Consider the following 14,876-nt stretch of genomic DNA (forward strand, 5'->3'; position numbering starts at 1 on the left):
ACATATTTATTTTGTTGAAAAACACAATGTGGGGCTTTATTGTAGAGATTTTGGTTGTATTACTGTACAGTACATAGCTTTTGTGCGTATAAACAGCCCCCCCCCTACACACCGTTCACGCTGGTGTGTGCGTGTCAGAAGGGGGAGAGGGCGAGGTGGGCGGGGCTTGTGGGTTTTCATCCGCTCCAGTTCACTGCGCATTAATGTGTGTGTTTCTGCTGTATGACCGTGCTGTGTGTGTGGGGGGTGCGAACAAAGCGCGGGGATTCTGTCTGCTGTCGGCTTTGCGTATAGCACATGTATAATCGTCTACATTTGGGGTGTGAGGGAGGGGGGAGGGGGAGGGGAATAAGAGGGGGAGGGGGCTCACTGGAAAACAAGGATGTGAATTCATAACGGCGGGGAGGGGGAGAGAAACCAGGAAGATGAACAATATACAGAATTTACGAACATGAAAACAACATCCAGTGACTCCAGTTGACACGTGAGCGCGGTTCAGACGCGTCCAGGCTGACTGTCCTTAACAACAAGCTACCGGTTTTCTCTAAATCTATAAAATAAAGCCACCCCCTCCCTCCAAAACAAAGGTCAAAGTTCACAGGAAGCTGGGGGGCTGCCATTTTTCCCCCTGCTAACATGTTAGATGCTAAAACGAAGAGGGGTGGTCGTTGTTGAAAGCGTTTTGTTTATTTTTTTTTTTAAACCGCAGGGATTGTTTTTTTTTTCTTTTTCGTTCTGTTTATGTTCGTTTAGCCTCTCCGGCACATGCGCTAGTCGTTGTGGTTAATGGAAGGCGGCATGGAGAGAACCGAACAGCCGTGGAATTCTTCCTACACGTACCAGGTGAGCAAGCACAGCGCTGAGATGCTACACAACCTGAACAGCCAGAGAAAAGATGGAGGCAGATTCTGCGATGTGATCCTGCGCGTCGGAGAGGAGAGCTTCCCGGCGCACAAGGCGGTGCTGGCGGCGTGCAGCGAGTACTTCGAGTCGGTGTTCAGCTGTCAGGGCGAGGGCGACAGCGAGGGCAAAGAGCTCGAGATGCACACTATCAGCCCGAAAGTTTTCCGAGACATCCTGGACTTTGCGTACACGTCGAAGATCGTGGTGCGCCTGGAGTGCTTCCCGGAGCTCATGACGGCCGCCAAGTTCCTGCTGATGCGCTCGGTTATCGAAATCTGCCAGGAGGTGATCAAACAGTCCAACGTGCAGATCCTGGTGCCGCCGTCCCGCGGTGGAGAGCTCAGCTTCCTGTCAAACGCCATGCACGCTGACGTGCCGAACGGCGCCGTGTTTACTAACAGACTCAGCTTGGACGGTGACAGTGCGAGCGCTCTGAACAGCAGCTCCCACCCGATTGGCCTCCACGTCTCCCCGTCAGCCTTCACGACAAACCCGGTAAACGGCGAGGCCTCTCCTAACTCCAAGCGAGCCAGAGGACGGCCCAAGAAAGAAGATCCTCCAGCCCCGGGCGTGTACAATAACGGTACGACTGACGACGGTGAAGCTCATGAAAGTCCTTTTCCTGGTGGCATTTGTGGTAAAATGCTGAGCGACGCGGTGCAGCTGAGAAACCACGAGGCCCAGCATGGCTCTGCAGCAGGAGAGCTCGTGTCCGTGGATATAACGGCCGTAACGGTTCCGCCTCAACCCCAGAACTGCGTGCAGACGGACGGGCCCCGCAAACGGGAGAGGACGAGACGGCACGTGGGCTGCGATCTGTGCGGGAAGGTGTTCCGAGACGTCTATCACCTCAATCGACACAAGTTGTCCCACTCCGGGGAAAAGCCATACGCGTGTCCTGTGTGCGGCCTGCGGTTCAAGCGCAAAGACAGGATGTCGTACCATGTGCGCTCTCACGATGGAGCCGTGGGTAAACCGTACGTGTGTCAGAACTGCGGAAAAGGCTTCTCCAGGTGAGTTGTCTTGAGCCCAAGTCATTGCACTGCATGTGTATAGCTGATATTTTGAGCCACAAGAGTGTAGGTGTAAGAGTGCGTATGCTTGTGTATATTTTTTGCAGGCCAGACCACCTTAATGGACACATCAAGCAGGTGCACACCACTGAGAGACCTCATAAATGTCAGGTGAGGGAGAGAGAGAGCGAGAACAGTAAAACTTTGAGTTTGCACATGTATTCAAGGGTCATTACCTTTCCTCACTGCGTCTTTTGGAAAATGGTTATCCATCGACCAAGTTAGAAAATTTTCACATTGGGGTTTCTCTTCCATATTTAAATTTATTAAAATATTTTTGTGCAGATTTGTAATGCCTCCTTTGCAACACGAGATCGTCTGAGGTCTCACCTGGCCTGCCACGAGGATAAAATCCCATGCCAAGTGTGCGGCAAGTTCTTAAGGGCTGCTTATATGACAGATCACCTGAAGAAACACAGCGAAGGACCTCACAACTACTGCAGCATATGCAATAAAGGTAACACTCGTATTGACAGCTTATTTAGTGAAACTCGCATACTGTAAGCCATTTTTAGATTCACAGATGTTTTTTAAAAAAAAGTGCTCCAATTAAGAATGTTTAAAGTCAGTTGTAAAAGAGCCAGACTGTTTAAATTTTGGTTTATTAATCACAAATAGAAGAGAAAAATGTTTGAATGTTTTTTTTCTAAGCTTTGGGGCCTAGGATTCCATATGCTATATGGTAGGCGTCGGCAAACAGCAGCCAAATCTAGCTTGCCCAAATGAAAACCGTGGAAATTTTTGTGTGGCACAAACTGTATTCCAGATCTTTCATAATTTTCCAAGCACAAAATTTGTGTAGAATTGAACTGTCGTGTAAAAACTAAAAGCACAAAATTTCAGGGAGCTTTAGATGCATTTGAGCATTTTTTCATATAAAGTCCTTTATATTTACAGTGGAGAAAGTTTTCATGGTAGCAGTAGCCTAGAGATATGTTCTATTAATGTGCTTTGGGAGATTACAGGTTTTCAGAAGCAATCTGGGAGTAAATGGGTGTTTATTTTGTTTGTGTTTTAAGTCAGGTGACAAGTTCAACTATTAGTTTCCTTTAATACAGACTCTGAATTTATTAAATGTGTTTGAGTAACATTTAATTACTTTAACAGAGATGTTGCTTCCCTTATGAATTGTTACCAATGGAGCTGCTATAATATGTTGTCACCTACTGGGCATGTTTTGAAACACGTGATATTAAAGTACATTTTAAAATGATAATTTCAGATGGGTGGCAGAGATTGTTTGTTAATATAGCTTCACAGGTTTCAGTTTTAAAAGACACCTTATCAGTAAATTTTATAATAAATAAAACTGGGAGGGTTTTATCTAGTCAGGACTAAAACTTATGCCAAGTTGTGTGTGTGGATCGGATGGTCCATTGTGGTGACCCCTTTATGGAAGCAGGCCAAAAGAACAACAGCATGTAGCTGGTTAACAGTGAGCTCACGTTAACAAGCAACATTGTTATGCATGTTTGTAACTAAACTTACCGTTCTATTTTACTGCCTTATGTCAGTAGCTTTATCATTTTGCTGAATACACAGCTTATTCTAAGATAGTCTGAGTTTCACACTTAGTTGTTTTTTTTCCCCCCAATGCTTTTTGTAAAAAGAGTTTTTTTTTAAATCCATACATAACAGAACAGCATAATGAGAGCAGCGGGTGGAGAGTGTGTCATTAGGAAGGGGGTAGCACAGACGGGTGTTTCCGATTTTCATATTCATACATAGACGTCCTTGCACTTTATTAGGCTACAGTTTCTTTGGTATTGAAACATAAACTACTACAGAACCAGTTAATTATGCACAAGTAGTGGTATCAAATTATTATTTTTTTACAACATAGAGGAATACTAAATGCTAATTTTTTTTTACTTTTATATTTAATGCAGTATTGGTATTTTTAAATCATAAAAATATGATGCACAATTAATCGTATAAAAATAACCGCAAAATGGACCTGTGAAATTATTTAAATAATTTCTTTTAAAAAATGTAGTATCTTAAGTATATAAATTAATATTGACAAACACTTTCTTAATGAGATCATTTGTCCAATAATGTGGTGTTGGCCTAAATAAATGTTTGGATACAAAATTGTACATTTAATAGTTGAATGTCAGTTTAAATCACAATCGCAATGTGTTATTTATTTATTTATTTATTTAAATAAAATTATGCAGCCTTACATAAAAAGTGCAGGTATGCATCTGACCACATATACTGTATACATTTATTTTTATTAAAACGTGCTACCTATCAAAATGTGCTACACAGCTGTTCAGCACGTGCAGAGAATAGCTTTAAAAATTAAAAAAAAAAAACCTTCTCATTACAAATTTTAATCAATATTTGCATGTTCTCATGGCTTTTGCTGCACAACACAGAAGTGAGCAAATTTCTTGAAAATTTGCTAAAACATGCAGATTAAATAATTGTAAACTCAGAGCTGTTAACTTTTTCTCCACAACCTTACACAGGAGTTCTGCAATTATATTTATAGCGATACTGTTTATGTATACATGTATTTACAATGAAATAAACAGTACTGCGGAGGATTATCATACTTAAACTGTATGTTACCTTGCCAGACACATTAGCTGAAATACGGTGCTGTAAGTGTACAGTGTCTTGGCTCTTTAGTCAACACAGTTACAGCATAATATACCATATGGTTTTGCTAATTATTTACTGTAATATCGTAGATGTTAACTGTATGCATACTGTAACTGTATTAAATCCTTAAAAGTGCTCCTTAAACAATAGTTTAAAAAAATTATTTACTAATTCCTTTTGGATTGTTTTTTTTCTCCTGTTAACATTGCAATAAATTTGCATCCTTTTTAAAAGCATTGTTCGAGTAATTTAAGTATTATAGTGAAAAAGTTGAAAAAGTATTGCTGCATATAAATTAAGTCTGTGAGATGAAGAACAGGATTGAAGCCAGCTTTAGACTGTGTTTACAGCAGTTATTTAAGTCAACTCACACTGTGCAAGATGCTTCCTATAAAATATTGGCTGAATTCTCTAACACACTGTGAAATAACCTGTTGTCGGATTATTTCTTGTGTTTGATCGTTGCCACTAGTGTACATGTGGCCTTCTTGTGAATTTTGTCATACTATGGCACTCCTATTTGTGGCTTGTAGACAAGATGTTCTTGGTTGCTTGTTGGCACTAAATCAGCTGCTGTATGCGATATTATGCTTCTACGACTGGTGGCTGTGGATATATCCTCAGAAACTGCATCCTGTTCTAGGCTAGTAATTATTTTAGCCAATATTGATTAACACTATTGTTTTTGTGTGTTTTGACAGGAACCAAAGTGAACCAGTGTGTTAGAAGTTACTTTGATAGCTACCTATTTGCTAATGTCACCTAAAGTTAGCTACAGTCTCTCATTACTATTAGAGTTTTACCAGCATTAGTACTGAGCCCCTCATGGGGCAGAAGGTGAAAATAAAATACAAAAAGAGGCATAACAGAAAATGTATAGAAATTGGCGAGAGTGTATCCAATTCAGTGGGACTTAAATCGGTGTGTTTTTATAATTTCAGTTTTAAAAATGTTGCATAATTAAACATTATATTATAGAGATAAATATTTCTAGATGGTGGTGATTATTAAAGTAATAAAGAAAAGAACATTTGCAAAGCCAACATTGGCTCTGTTGTGTAAGATTAAGAAATCCCGCCATTAGTATTATGATTGGTTACGAGAATTCAGTCTCATCTGGTATTAGTAAGAAACCTAGAGGATGAAGGCGGGAGTTAATTCGTGTTTTTCAACTCAGCTTGAAGGATCTGGAACTTTGAGTCTCTCAAGATTTTGGAGATCTTGCAATAAAATATATATATTTTTTTCTATGTAGATTTTTTTAAGGGCATTATTTCTTTCATGTCCCTTTAGGGGCTCTGTAGCATGGGATTATATTGTATTAGAAAAAACATATCTGACAATGTATTATTTAAAGTTGTCAAACAGTAGACAGCTCCACCATGTCACCATGTGGACTGCTCTTGGAAAAAAAACAGTATCATGTCCTATTTCCAGACGTAATTGCCGACACCTGCTATATGGATTGCCATTTCATTAGAAACCACTGTAGTTGATCCATTAAGATAGGAAAGTCTTAAAATTTAAGTTTTTCATTATGATGAGGAGAGAGGAGGTTGTCATCTCATTGTTAAACAAGTCTCTGCTTGTTTTATTTTTTCCCCTTCTGTTCCTTGTGTTTTGCTTTTGCTCCTCTTGACGGTCTCAGGTTTTTCCACTGCGTCCTACCTAAAGGTACATGTAAAAACACACCACGGCTCGTCCATGCTCCCTTCTTCCACAGCTCACCAGTTCCTAGAGCCGCGTGACAACGGCCCGCAGATGCACAACGGTGCCCCCTACCACTCAGGACGCCAATGCGCAGTGGAAGGCAAGCACGCCTTTGTGTCCCTGCCACTTGCTCGCTCGCTCTTTTCACCCTGGTGCTAAATGCTGCATCTGCTTGTGTAAACACCCTCGCTTGCTCGCTCACTCACTTGGCCCATACGTCATACTAATTTATTACACCAGCTGATTTCCATCATTCTTCTATTTCATATTACGAATAGATTTTTTTTTTTAAATGAAAGACTTGTCCTATTCTTATATGTTACAGTTCCTGCAGGGTATGATTTCGGTAGAATGATGGAAATGTGGTTATAGAGAGAAGCTCATATTGTGTTATTTAACTTGAATTAGGCCTTTTTTTTTTTTTTTTTTTTTTTTACTTGTGTGAATCTGTTTATTCAGTTTTATGTGACGAAATCGTTCAGGTTGATGGAGGTGGAAAAAAGCTAGTGTTGAAAGCAGTCATATGAACAATTTCCTTCATGCCTGGTTCATAATCCATCACATCGAACAAAATCTTTTTCCTTATGATTTTAGATAATTTCATTCTACAATTCAGATAAATCTCACGTCTAGGTTTTCCATTTAGTCTTTGGAAATCTGATTGGTGCCTATAAAAGCCTGTGGTATGAGCCTAACTTTTAAAAAGTAATGATTAAATCTGGCTGATTAGTATGATGGCTGCTGCATGTATCCACATGTACGACTGAAATTGCTTATGCTGTATCAGGTGTACATTCTATTAAGGCTGCAGTGTTCTTGATTGGCCAAGGTATTAAAAAATATATAACTCTTAGAGTCCTACCAGCTTTGTGGCTAGTATGGAAGGCTGTCTGTTGCTATATACAAGTTAGCATGGCATTTTTGTTGCTGTTTGTAATTTCCATCACATGCTAGCTAAGCAAGCATTTCCTGGCAATCAATGCATGTTGTAGTCCAATATGTGCATAGTATTTAAGAATCAATGGACCTTTTTTCTGGGAATTATTGCCATAGACTTTAACAGCCTGTTGTTGAGTGTGTTGAGAAGATGCTTAGATTTCCTCAATTGTCTTATAAGCTTTGTTTTTTTTCATTAGGATTTAAATCCTAATAGTTATTTTTTATTTGGATGTTGGATAAGTTGCAAATTAAGCAGTGAGAGCGTATATTTACCTTTAATTTTGTCAATGAACATTAAGATTAAAAAAATTGTCACTTTATTTTATGACTAAATGTAAATGACAAAAAAAAAGAATCCTCTTTCCTACTCAGACTATATACAGCTATGGAAAAAAAATAAGAGAAATTTTTTGCAAAAAGAGTGGTATAAAGTTACCCAACAGCAATGTGAAAAATTGGAGGAGAGCATACTAAAAAGCAGGAAAGCTGTAAATTGCAAATCGGGGTTATTCCATCAAATACTGATTTAAAAAAAATAATAATTATGTCTTTTAGCCAAAGCATTAAAACAGTTTGTTTACAAATTATTTCTATTTTGTTATATTTGAGTTATTTAAACTTTACAAATACTACATGATCTTAGATTATTTTGATGTTATGTCATTACCTTTAAAAATACACTCTAAATAACAATAGTTATATTTTGAATTTAGAGAAATATGTCAGCAGTTTGCAAAAAAATGAAACAAAACTCTCACCCATACATGCACCTGAAAGAAAAGAAACATTAGACATTTTTTTTGCAGTTGTCTCTTATTTTATTCCAGTGTGTGGTTTATAAAATGTACAATTTTCCTTAACGAGTAAAACCAAGATAGAAAAGTCAGAGCTGCCTAAATTAAAAGTACAGAGAGATGCATGCCTTCTGCATGTTGATAAGTTATCAGTCGATTTTTAAGGATCAGACATTCCACTTGCCGAATGTTCACGGGAACGACTGCTCCGGGCCACCTTGCCCGCGATTGTCATTCACAGACGTACGGCTTTTTTAAAAACATTTGCACCATTTAAATGTTTTACTGCAGCTAAGAGCCTCATCATCGTACTGAGCGTGAAGTTATCTATAAATGTCATTCACAAAAAAGAGTGATTTGGCTGGTTTGACTTAAACACCGCTCATAATTTGTCTTGTTCGACTAGTTGTTCTAACTAGAAAAACAAAACTAACAAAATCATTTAATATCCTGCTTATATATATTTTAAGTCTAGTCAGTGTAATAAATACACTAATATTAGCAATAATATTAATAATCAGACCCACTTCTGTCTAAAAAAAATAAATAAAAATTAATAACCACACAAGTATATTTCAGCCACTGCAGAGCTTTTGTCAAGCTATTGTCCAATAATCAAAGCAGAAAAAGGAGAAAAGCTTAAATAAAGCTGCAATGAAAGTGTGCCTTTGTGAAATTATCTGGTGTTCCATGTTAAATAGAATTGAAGCTTAGTTATTTTATTTGTGTTTTTGAACACTATTGTAAAAATTACAGAGTGGAGAAAGATGAAAAACATATGTTCTAGTTCTTCGGTTTAGTTCACAGACTAAAAAACAGAGTAGATTTCCAAAATATGACTACATTTATTGTAGTGTTTTTTTGTTTTTTTTGTCAAGATTAAAACTAAGCCCAAATTAACACATTTGTTTTGAAGACATTTTGTTCAGGTATTAAAAAATGTCCTGTGTTGGAATTCTGTTTAAATTGTTTATGATTTAATGAACAGGATGCAATTGGTTGTTTTCTTGTGACATGTATATTAATCTATAAAAACATTGTATTGTCCATAAGAAATTAAATTGGAAAATGTCTAAATTAAATGATTACTGCAAAAATGATTTGATTAGTTTTAGACAAGCTCCAACAGGCTTGGCAAGTAACGAAGGAAAAAAGATTCATTCAGTAGAGATACCCAGATGGTGCATCATTTAAACCACGGTCTGTACATAAACCCATGTGCAATTGATGTCAGTCCGACTGTATTGACAGTAAGTGTCCACCCAGGAATCTCTGTCGTTTCTTCTGTTTGTACCCACCTTGTCCTTTTACTCTCCCTCAATGCGGTGGTCTGTGATGGTTTAGACCTTTGCACCAGTCGCCGGATTCTGATGCCCTTTCCTGACACAGAGGGGTGTTTTCGGGGGTTTTCTGGGCCTGCAATTCTCGCTCAACCAGGCCCTCCTGCCCTCGGTGTGCAGCCTGAGCTGTGGGAGCGGCACTGTGGCGGAGCACCAGGCCTCCCGTTGCACACACCTCTCGCAGGTCAGTATGGGCCGGCCAGAGAAGGGCGTAGGGCGAGCCTAATACTGCTCACACAACACAGGATGAGAACTGGTACCCCTTAGAGCTCAGAGAGACAAAACGTAGTGTGGATACAAAGAGGTTGACTAATGCCAAAAGACCGACATGGAGATAAAGAGAGAGACAGAGGCTCATGCTGACAGAGAGATAGACATAATAAACTCTTAAGGTGAAATGACCTGACATGGTGTTCATAGGTGCAGGTGTTTCAGTACATCACTGGACCTCCTTCCATTGGCAGGGGATAGGAGTCATCTATTATGGCTACTAGTTTGAAGAATCTTTACTCTGTTAGGTAGTTTTTTCCTATAGTTCAGATTGTTAAAGAGACCCAACCTTTTTATTCAAATTGTTGAATTATTAATATGTACAAAGAATTATGCACTAGCTTTGGACTAGACAGGGGAAACCTCTTTAAAAATATAAGCATTTATAAAAATAAAAAAAAAACACACTTTTCTTAAGAATTAGTGGTGCACTATTTACTTTAGATATACACTGCCTGGGCAAAAAAGTTTTGTTAAGGTCAAATCATTGGCCTGCATCAAGAAATTAAAAATTAAAATGACTGTATTTGAGTCAAGATCTGTCCAACGCATTATTAAAGCCTAGAATTATTAAAAAAGTTTGAGGCAATTGATTCGGGGAAAAAATCCTAATTGACCACAATCGAGATCGCTTAAACTTTTGGTAAAGGTGCATCGCAATAAATGGACAGTAGGATTTACCTGTGACAAGAAATGTGGATAAGTAAGAGCATTTCCACATGCAGAATGTGATGAGAACTGTCAGGATTGGGACTAAACAGCTGTGTGGCCATTAGAACACCACTTGTTAATGAGAATAATAAGGAAATGGCTTCAGTTTGGCTAAAGAGCATAAAGACTGGAGATCGTGTAGCAATCGAAAAACATCATGTGGTCTGATGCAGCATTGTGGATTTTCAGATTGACCCAGAGGGATGAGCATATAAGGGTAAGAAGAGAAGCCCATAAAGCAATGCACCCATCATGTGTAGTGACCACTGAACAAGCCTCTGGAGGCAGTGTTATGATCTGAGGATGTTTCACTTGATCAGGTTTAGGCTCAGCAATGTTATGCGACAATAAAATAATAATTAAAGATAAAAGTCAGCTGCTGAAACAAAAGTACTGAATGATTAGTAATGCATATTTTTCCCTGATGGTACAGGCACTTCAACCCAAACTGTGAAAGTTTGACCTAGAGACGGTCAAATTAAATATTCTAACCAGGCAGTGTATGTAAGGAGTAAAGGGCAATATTGGTAATGAACATCCTGGAAATAAACCTGATTTTAGTCCAGTGGAAAACCTTGCACAGTTGGCCATTTGGAAGAAACTCCTGGGCAAACAGAGTGATACTACATTGGGTATAGTGTTGTGCTGTCTCCTATGTGTTGTGAACTGCAAGGCAGCTAACCAGTGAGACGCTGCCTTATAGATTTTCCATTTCATGATGGATTTGAAACAACACACAGTGATGTAGTGAAGTGCTTGTTTTCTGACAAGTTAACAGGTTCTGAAATTTATTCTACGAGCTATCTAACCTTAGCTTATTTACTAGTCCTGGCCAAAAATTCTTGCCACATTGTTTTTTAACGTCAAACTGTTTTATTAAATTATTTGTGTTCACATATTTTTCGGCTCTTAGTGAACGTTTGCGTCTTTTGAGTAGTTCATCTGTTTCCTAATGTCAGGTTCTTTTTCTCTCTTCCTGTGTTCCTTTTCACACTGACCATGGTCATTCTGCCTAATTTCCACTCCGCAGACGGGCAGGAAAATGCTGCGAAATGCCCACATCAGGATGCTGAGGAGTCAGACTCTGCATTCGGGGACCTTTCTAATGGAACCGAGCTCAAACTGGAGCATAAGGCTGAGGAAAAGGAGCTCGAAGTGACCTCGCTTATCTTCAATGGCGCAACGGACGGCACAGCAAACACACCGTGTGGCTCCAAACAGAAGACAGATGTGGAGAAAAAGTTTGCGTGTGGCTTATGCGGCCAGACCTTCCGCACTAAATCCTACCTCAACAAGCACCAGCACCGAGTGCACAAGAAACCCAGCGGGACAGTGTCCAGTCTCGGAGATCTGGGTTCTCCTTTTTCGCCACAGCAGAACATGTCGCTGCTCGAGTCATTTGGTTTCCAAATAGTCCAGTCAGCCTTTGCGTCATCACTAGTGGACTCTGAGGTAGGGAGCAATGCTGTAGGCTTGGGGGACAAGTGAACACTGGCTCGTACGTGACGTCCACAGCTTTGAGGGGAACTGCAGTTCTACCTTTTATCATCAATACCATTGTAAACTGTTGTCTTTTTTTGTTGCTTATTGTTACCCTTCATTCAGTTGATTTAATGTTTTGACATGCATGTTTGCCAGAAAATTTTCCATTTTTGTTAACATGAAGCAGCCAAGTATTCAAAATCAGAGTATATATTAATGATTATCACACAGAGCCTATTTAACCCAAGTTGACCTCATTCAGATCATTTTGTGTGGATACATGTGACAAAAACCCCAGGGCACAAACGACACTGGATGCCCCAGGTTCTGAAATAGTTAAGTTAAAGAATGATGACAAATTTAAATCTTGTTCCCAAATTCATAGTTCTTAACACTATTTTCTTTTTTACTTTAATTTGTATTCGCCAGATGGATTGTACGGTGTCATGCAAACCTCGTATGAGTTTTGAATATTTAACAGGGACCAATTTCAGGTATGACTGTAAGATATTACCAGAGATGAAGAGTATATTTTATTAACTTATTGATTTTGGTGTCCCATCTCCTTTATTAAATGGTTTATATAAAGTCATTGGTAGACTTTAGATCTGTGCTGTGCTATTTTGTCTTTGAATTATGTGTTTTAGAGGAGGCCAGGAAGAGTGTGAATGCAACTCTGTGCGTGCGTAACACACATCATGGTCTCTTATTAAGAGAATGTAATGTAATCAGAGGGCTTTTTAAGGTTTTTAATATATCAGGACTTTTTTCTATGTGCGTCCAAACATTCCTGCTTAACTTAAGAATTCCTATTCATGATGTGTATATGTTGTTGACATATGAAAGAAATATGTATATACAAATACTTCTATATGGCCGATATTAAGTTTGTTTATTCTATATAATGGGACTCTGTGTATATAACTTTCTGTGGCCATTATGGTTCAGTAGAAGCTTAAGTTTTGAGGCAGAGAGCCTAAGTTGTATTCATTTGGTTTAAGTAAATTCGCTCTTGTATCTTTTATTACACTGTAGTGGTGTGTGTTCATATAAACATTTTTTTTGTGGAATGAATATGCCAATAGTGTGTCAGATTTAAATTTCTGTTTTTTTTTCCCTTTTCTTTTTTTTTCTTTGTTTATTTAAGTTTGATCCTTCAGACTAACAATGTAAGTACTTTGAGCAAATGTGATTGCGTAGTGGTTATAATATCAAAAATCATTTAAAGATATATGCCTGTGAGAGGCCTGCTTTATGTTCGTACACTTAAGAAGTTAGAACTTGTAAGGGTTGTTTGTGGGGAAACTTTAAAGCTTAAACATTGTATGTAGAGCCCTACATCAGCACATTTCCCCCATTAGACCAGATTCTAATTACACCACATTGTGGAAGCGAAAAAACCTAGCTCTGATGCATTTCCACGTTGGAGTGAAAGTTTCAAAGTGAAGGTTTTATGCGAGCATGATTTAGCAACTTATTTTATTTTTCATGTATTTATTATTATTGTTTTTCAAAATGTTCCAAAAAATATTTTCTACTTCAGCCCACATTAGCTTGAAACTGTATATGATTATTATTTTTTTTATGTTAGCTCTGAAATATATATATTTAATTAATTAATTTATGTTTGGAAAGCATCCTTATTAACCCCAAGTGTGAAGAGAGGAAGTATGCAACTACCCAGGATTCCCCTCATGACAGCATTATTTGACACTTCTAGCTGACTCACATAATCCTCCCACCTCACTTTCTGAAATGAATCACCCCAGCACTCTTAATCTGTGTTCTGTTTAACCCTTTATTTATGTAAAAGATTGACGTGGCCATTTGGGAAGGTCCTGTGATTAAAATACTGATATGCCGTCTTTTATGTTTAAGTGGCACATTGTATCACTGGAAGTGTGTGTTTTTTGTTGTTGTTGTTGTTTGTTTTATTTGCATTTTGCTTATGTTTTCATATAACCATATGTTGCAAAGTGCCTTCCCAGTACTGATTGTGAATGGGTAGGAAAATCTGTCATTAATAGGACCATCTTATGAATAACCGTGTACATAAAGTAATTTGCATTGACACTTTTGTATAAGGACATGCACATAGAAAGGAAAATGTACATTTGTATGTATGTTTGTTATTCTATCTTTGTTCTCTGACAAAAAGTTTCTTTGCAATTTCAGTCAAGAATTTCATTGATTTTTGGATATAGGCATACTTTTCTATTGATGGTTTTTGTTTTTGTACACTGTTTTGTGTCTCTGTTTCTTTGCTACAGAGATGAGTATAAAATAAAATTGTATTTGGGATGCTTTGTCATACAATCTATTTTTGTATGATCTCACTATGCAGTGTATTTATTTTTAATGCTGTCTTTAAAATAAGCTACACCAACAGAATACTTAAGATGCATTCCTTCCTTCTTTTCCTGCCTTCTTCAGTGCAGTTTTGAAATCATTGGCTTCAGATCCTGTGACTGGAACTATGGCCACTAAAAATCATGCTCATGTTCATGGAGCCAGTTTGGTACATTATCATGCTGGAAGTAGCATATGGTAGATTGTGGCCTTAAAAGATGTATATTGTCAGCAATAGCACAGGGAACAAAACAATCAAGTTTTTAAATGAGATTTGAATACAAATAACCCAAAATATATAGCTATAAATACAAACGATAATTAGGTTAATCTTTAAAATAAAGGTTTCCAAAAGCTGCATTCATTGTAAAATTTTGTGAAAGCAGCTTCTCTCCAGTCTAATGTGTTTATTAGTTTCTGAAATTCATCTTACCTAACAGCATACAGTATGTGGGCCCCTTGTGTTTCAATAAGTAATAAATAAATTATGCCTCTTAAATGATTTCTCATACAGCAAGACGGTTACAAATTCATCATTACTTGACCAATGACCAAGCCAGACATATGACTTTCAGATGTGGCATTTTTACCTAATTTTTCCAAGACACTGAAAAGAACATTGGGTGTTTTCTGAGATGTTGAGATGTAAGTTCTGTTACATATTGCAATTATGCATCTGTGTGCTTCAGCAG

General features: G+C 38.1%; 1 protein-coding gene across 4 annotated transcripts; it reads left to right on the top strand.

Moving 5' to 3' along the window:
• Positions 1-247: 247 nt before the first annotated feature.
• Positions 248-14,130, top strand: patz1 (POZ/BTB and AT hook containing zinc finger 1). Of its 4 annotated transcripts, XM_053498605.1 has the most exons (6): positions 248-1,916; positions 2,024-2,087; positions 2,262-2,433; positions 6,238-6,399; positions 9,377-9,556; positions 11,384-14,130. In XM_053498605.1, exons 1-6 carry the CDS (start codon positions 787-789, stop codon positions 11,839-11,841), a joined length of 2,166 nt encoding a protein of 721 aa, XP_053354580.1. In that variant the 5' UTR covers positions 248-786; the 3' UTR covers positions 11,842-14,130. The 4 variants fall into 4 exon arrangements, with proteins under 4 accessions (XP_053354580.1, XP_053354582.1, XP_053354581.1 ...); XM_053498607.1 differs by lacking the exon at positions 9,377-9,556 and having other exon boundaries at positions 249-1,916; XM_053498606.1 differs by lacking the exon at positions 6,238-6,399 and having other exon boundaries at positions 249-1,916.
• The last annotated feature ends 746 nt before the right edge of the window (positions 14,131-14,876 follow it).

The sequence above is a fragment of the Clarias gariepinus genome, chromosome 6 (assembly GCF_024256425.1).
Source record: "Clarias gariepinus isolate MV-2021 ecotype Netherlands chromosome 6, CGAR_prim_01v2, whole genome shotgun sequence".
Taxonomy (NCBI): Eukaryota; Metazoa; Chordata; class Actinopteri; order Siluriformes; family Clariidae; genus Clarias; species Clarias gariepinus.

Excerpts from the sequence above, each read along its gene's own strand:
- patz1 (XM_053498605.1), top strand. The coding sequence starts at position 787 with ATGGAAGGCGGCATGGAGAGAACCGAACAGCCGTGGAATTCTTCCTAC. Across the intron at positions 1,917-2,023 it reads TGCGGAAAAGGCTTCTCCAG|GCCAGACCACCTTAATGGAC; the intron begins GTGAGTTGTCTT and ends TATTTTTTGCAG. Across the intron at positions 9,557-11,383 it reads GTTGCACACACCTCTCGCAG|ACGGGCAGGAAAATGCTGCG; the intron begins GTCAGTATGGGC and ends TCCACTCCGCAG.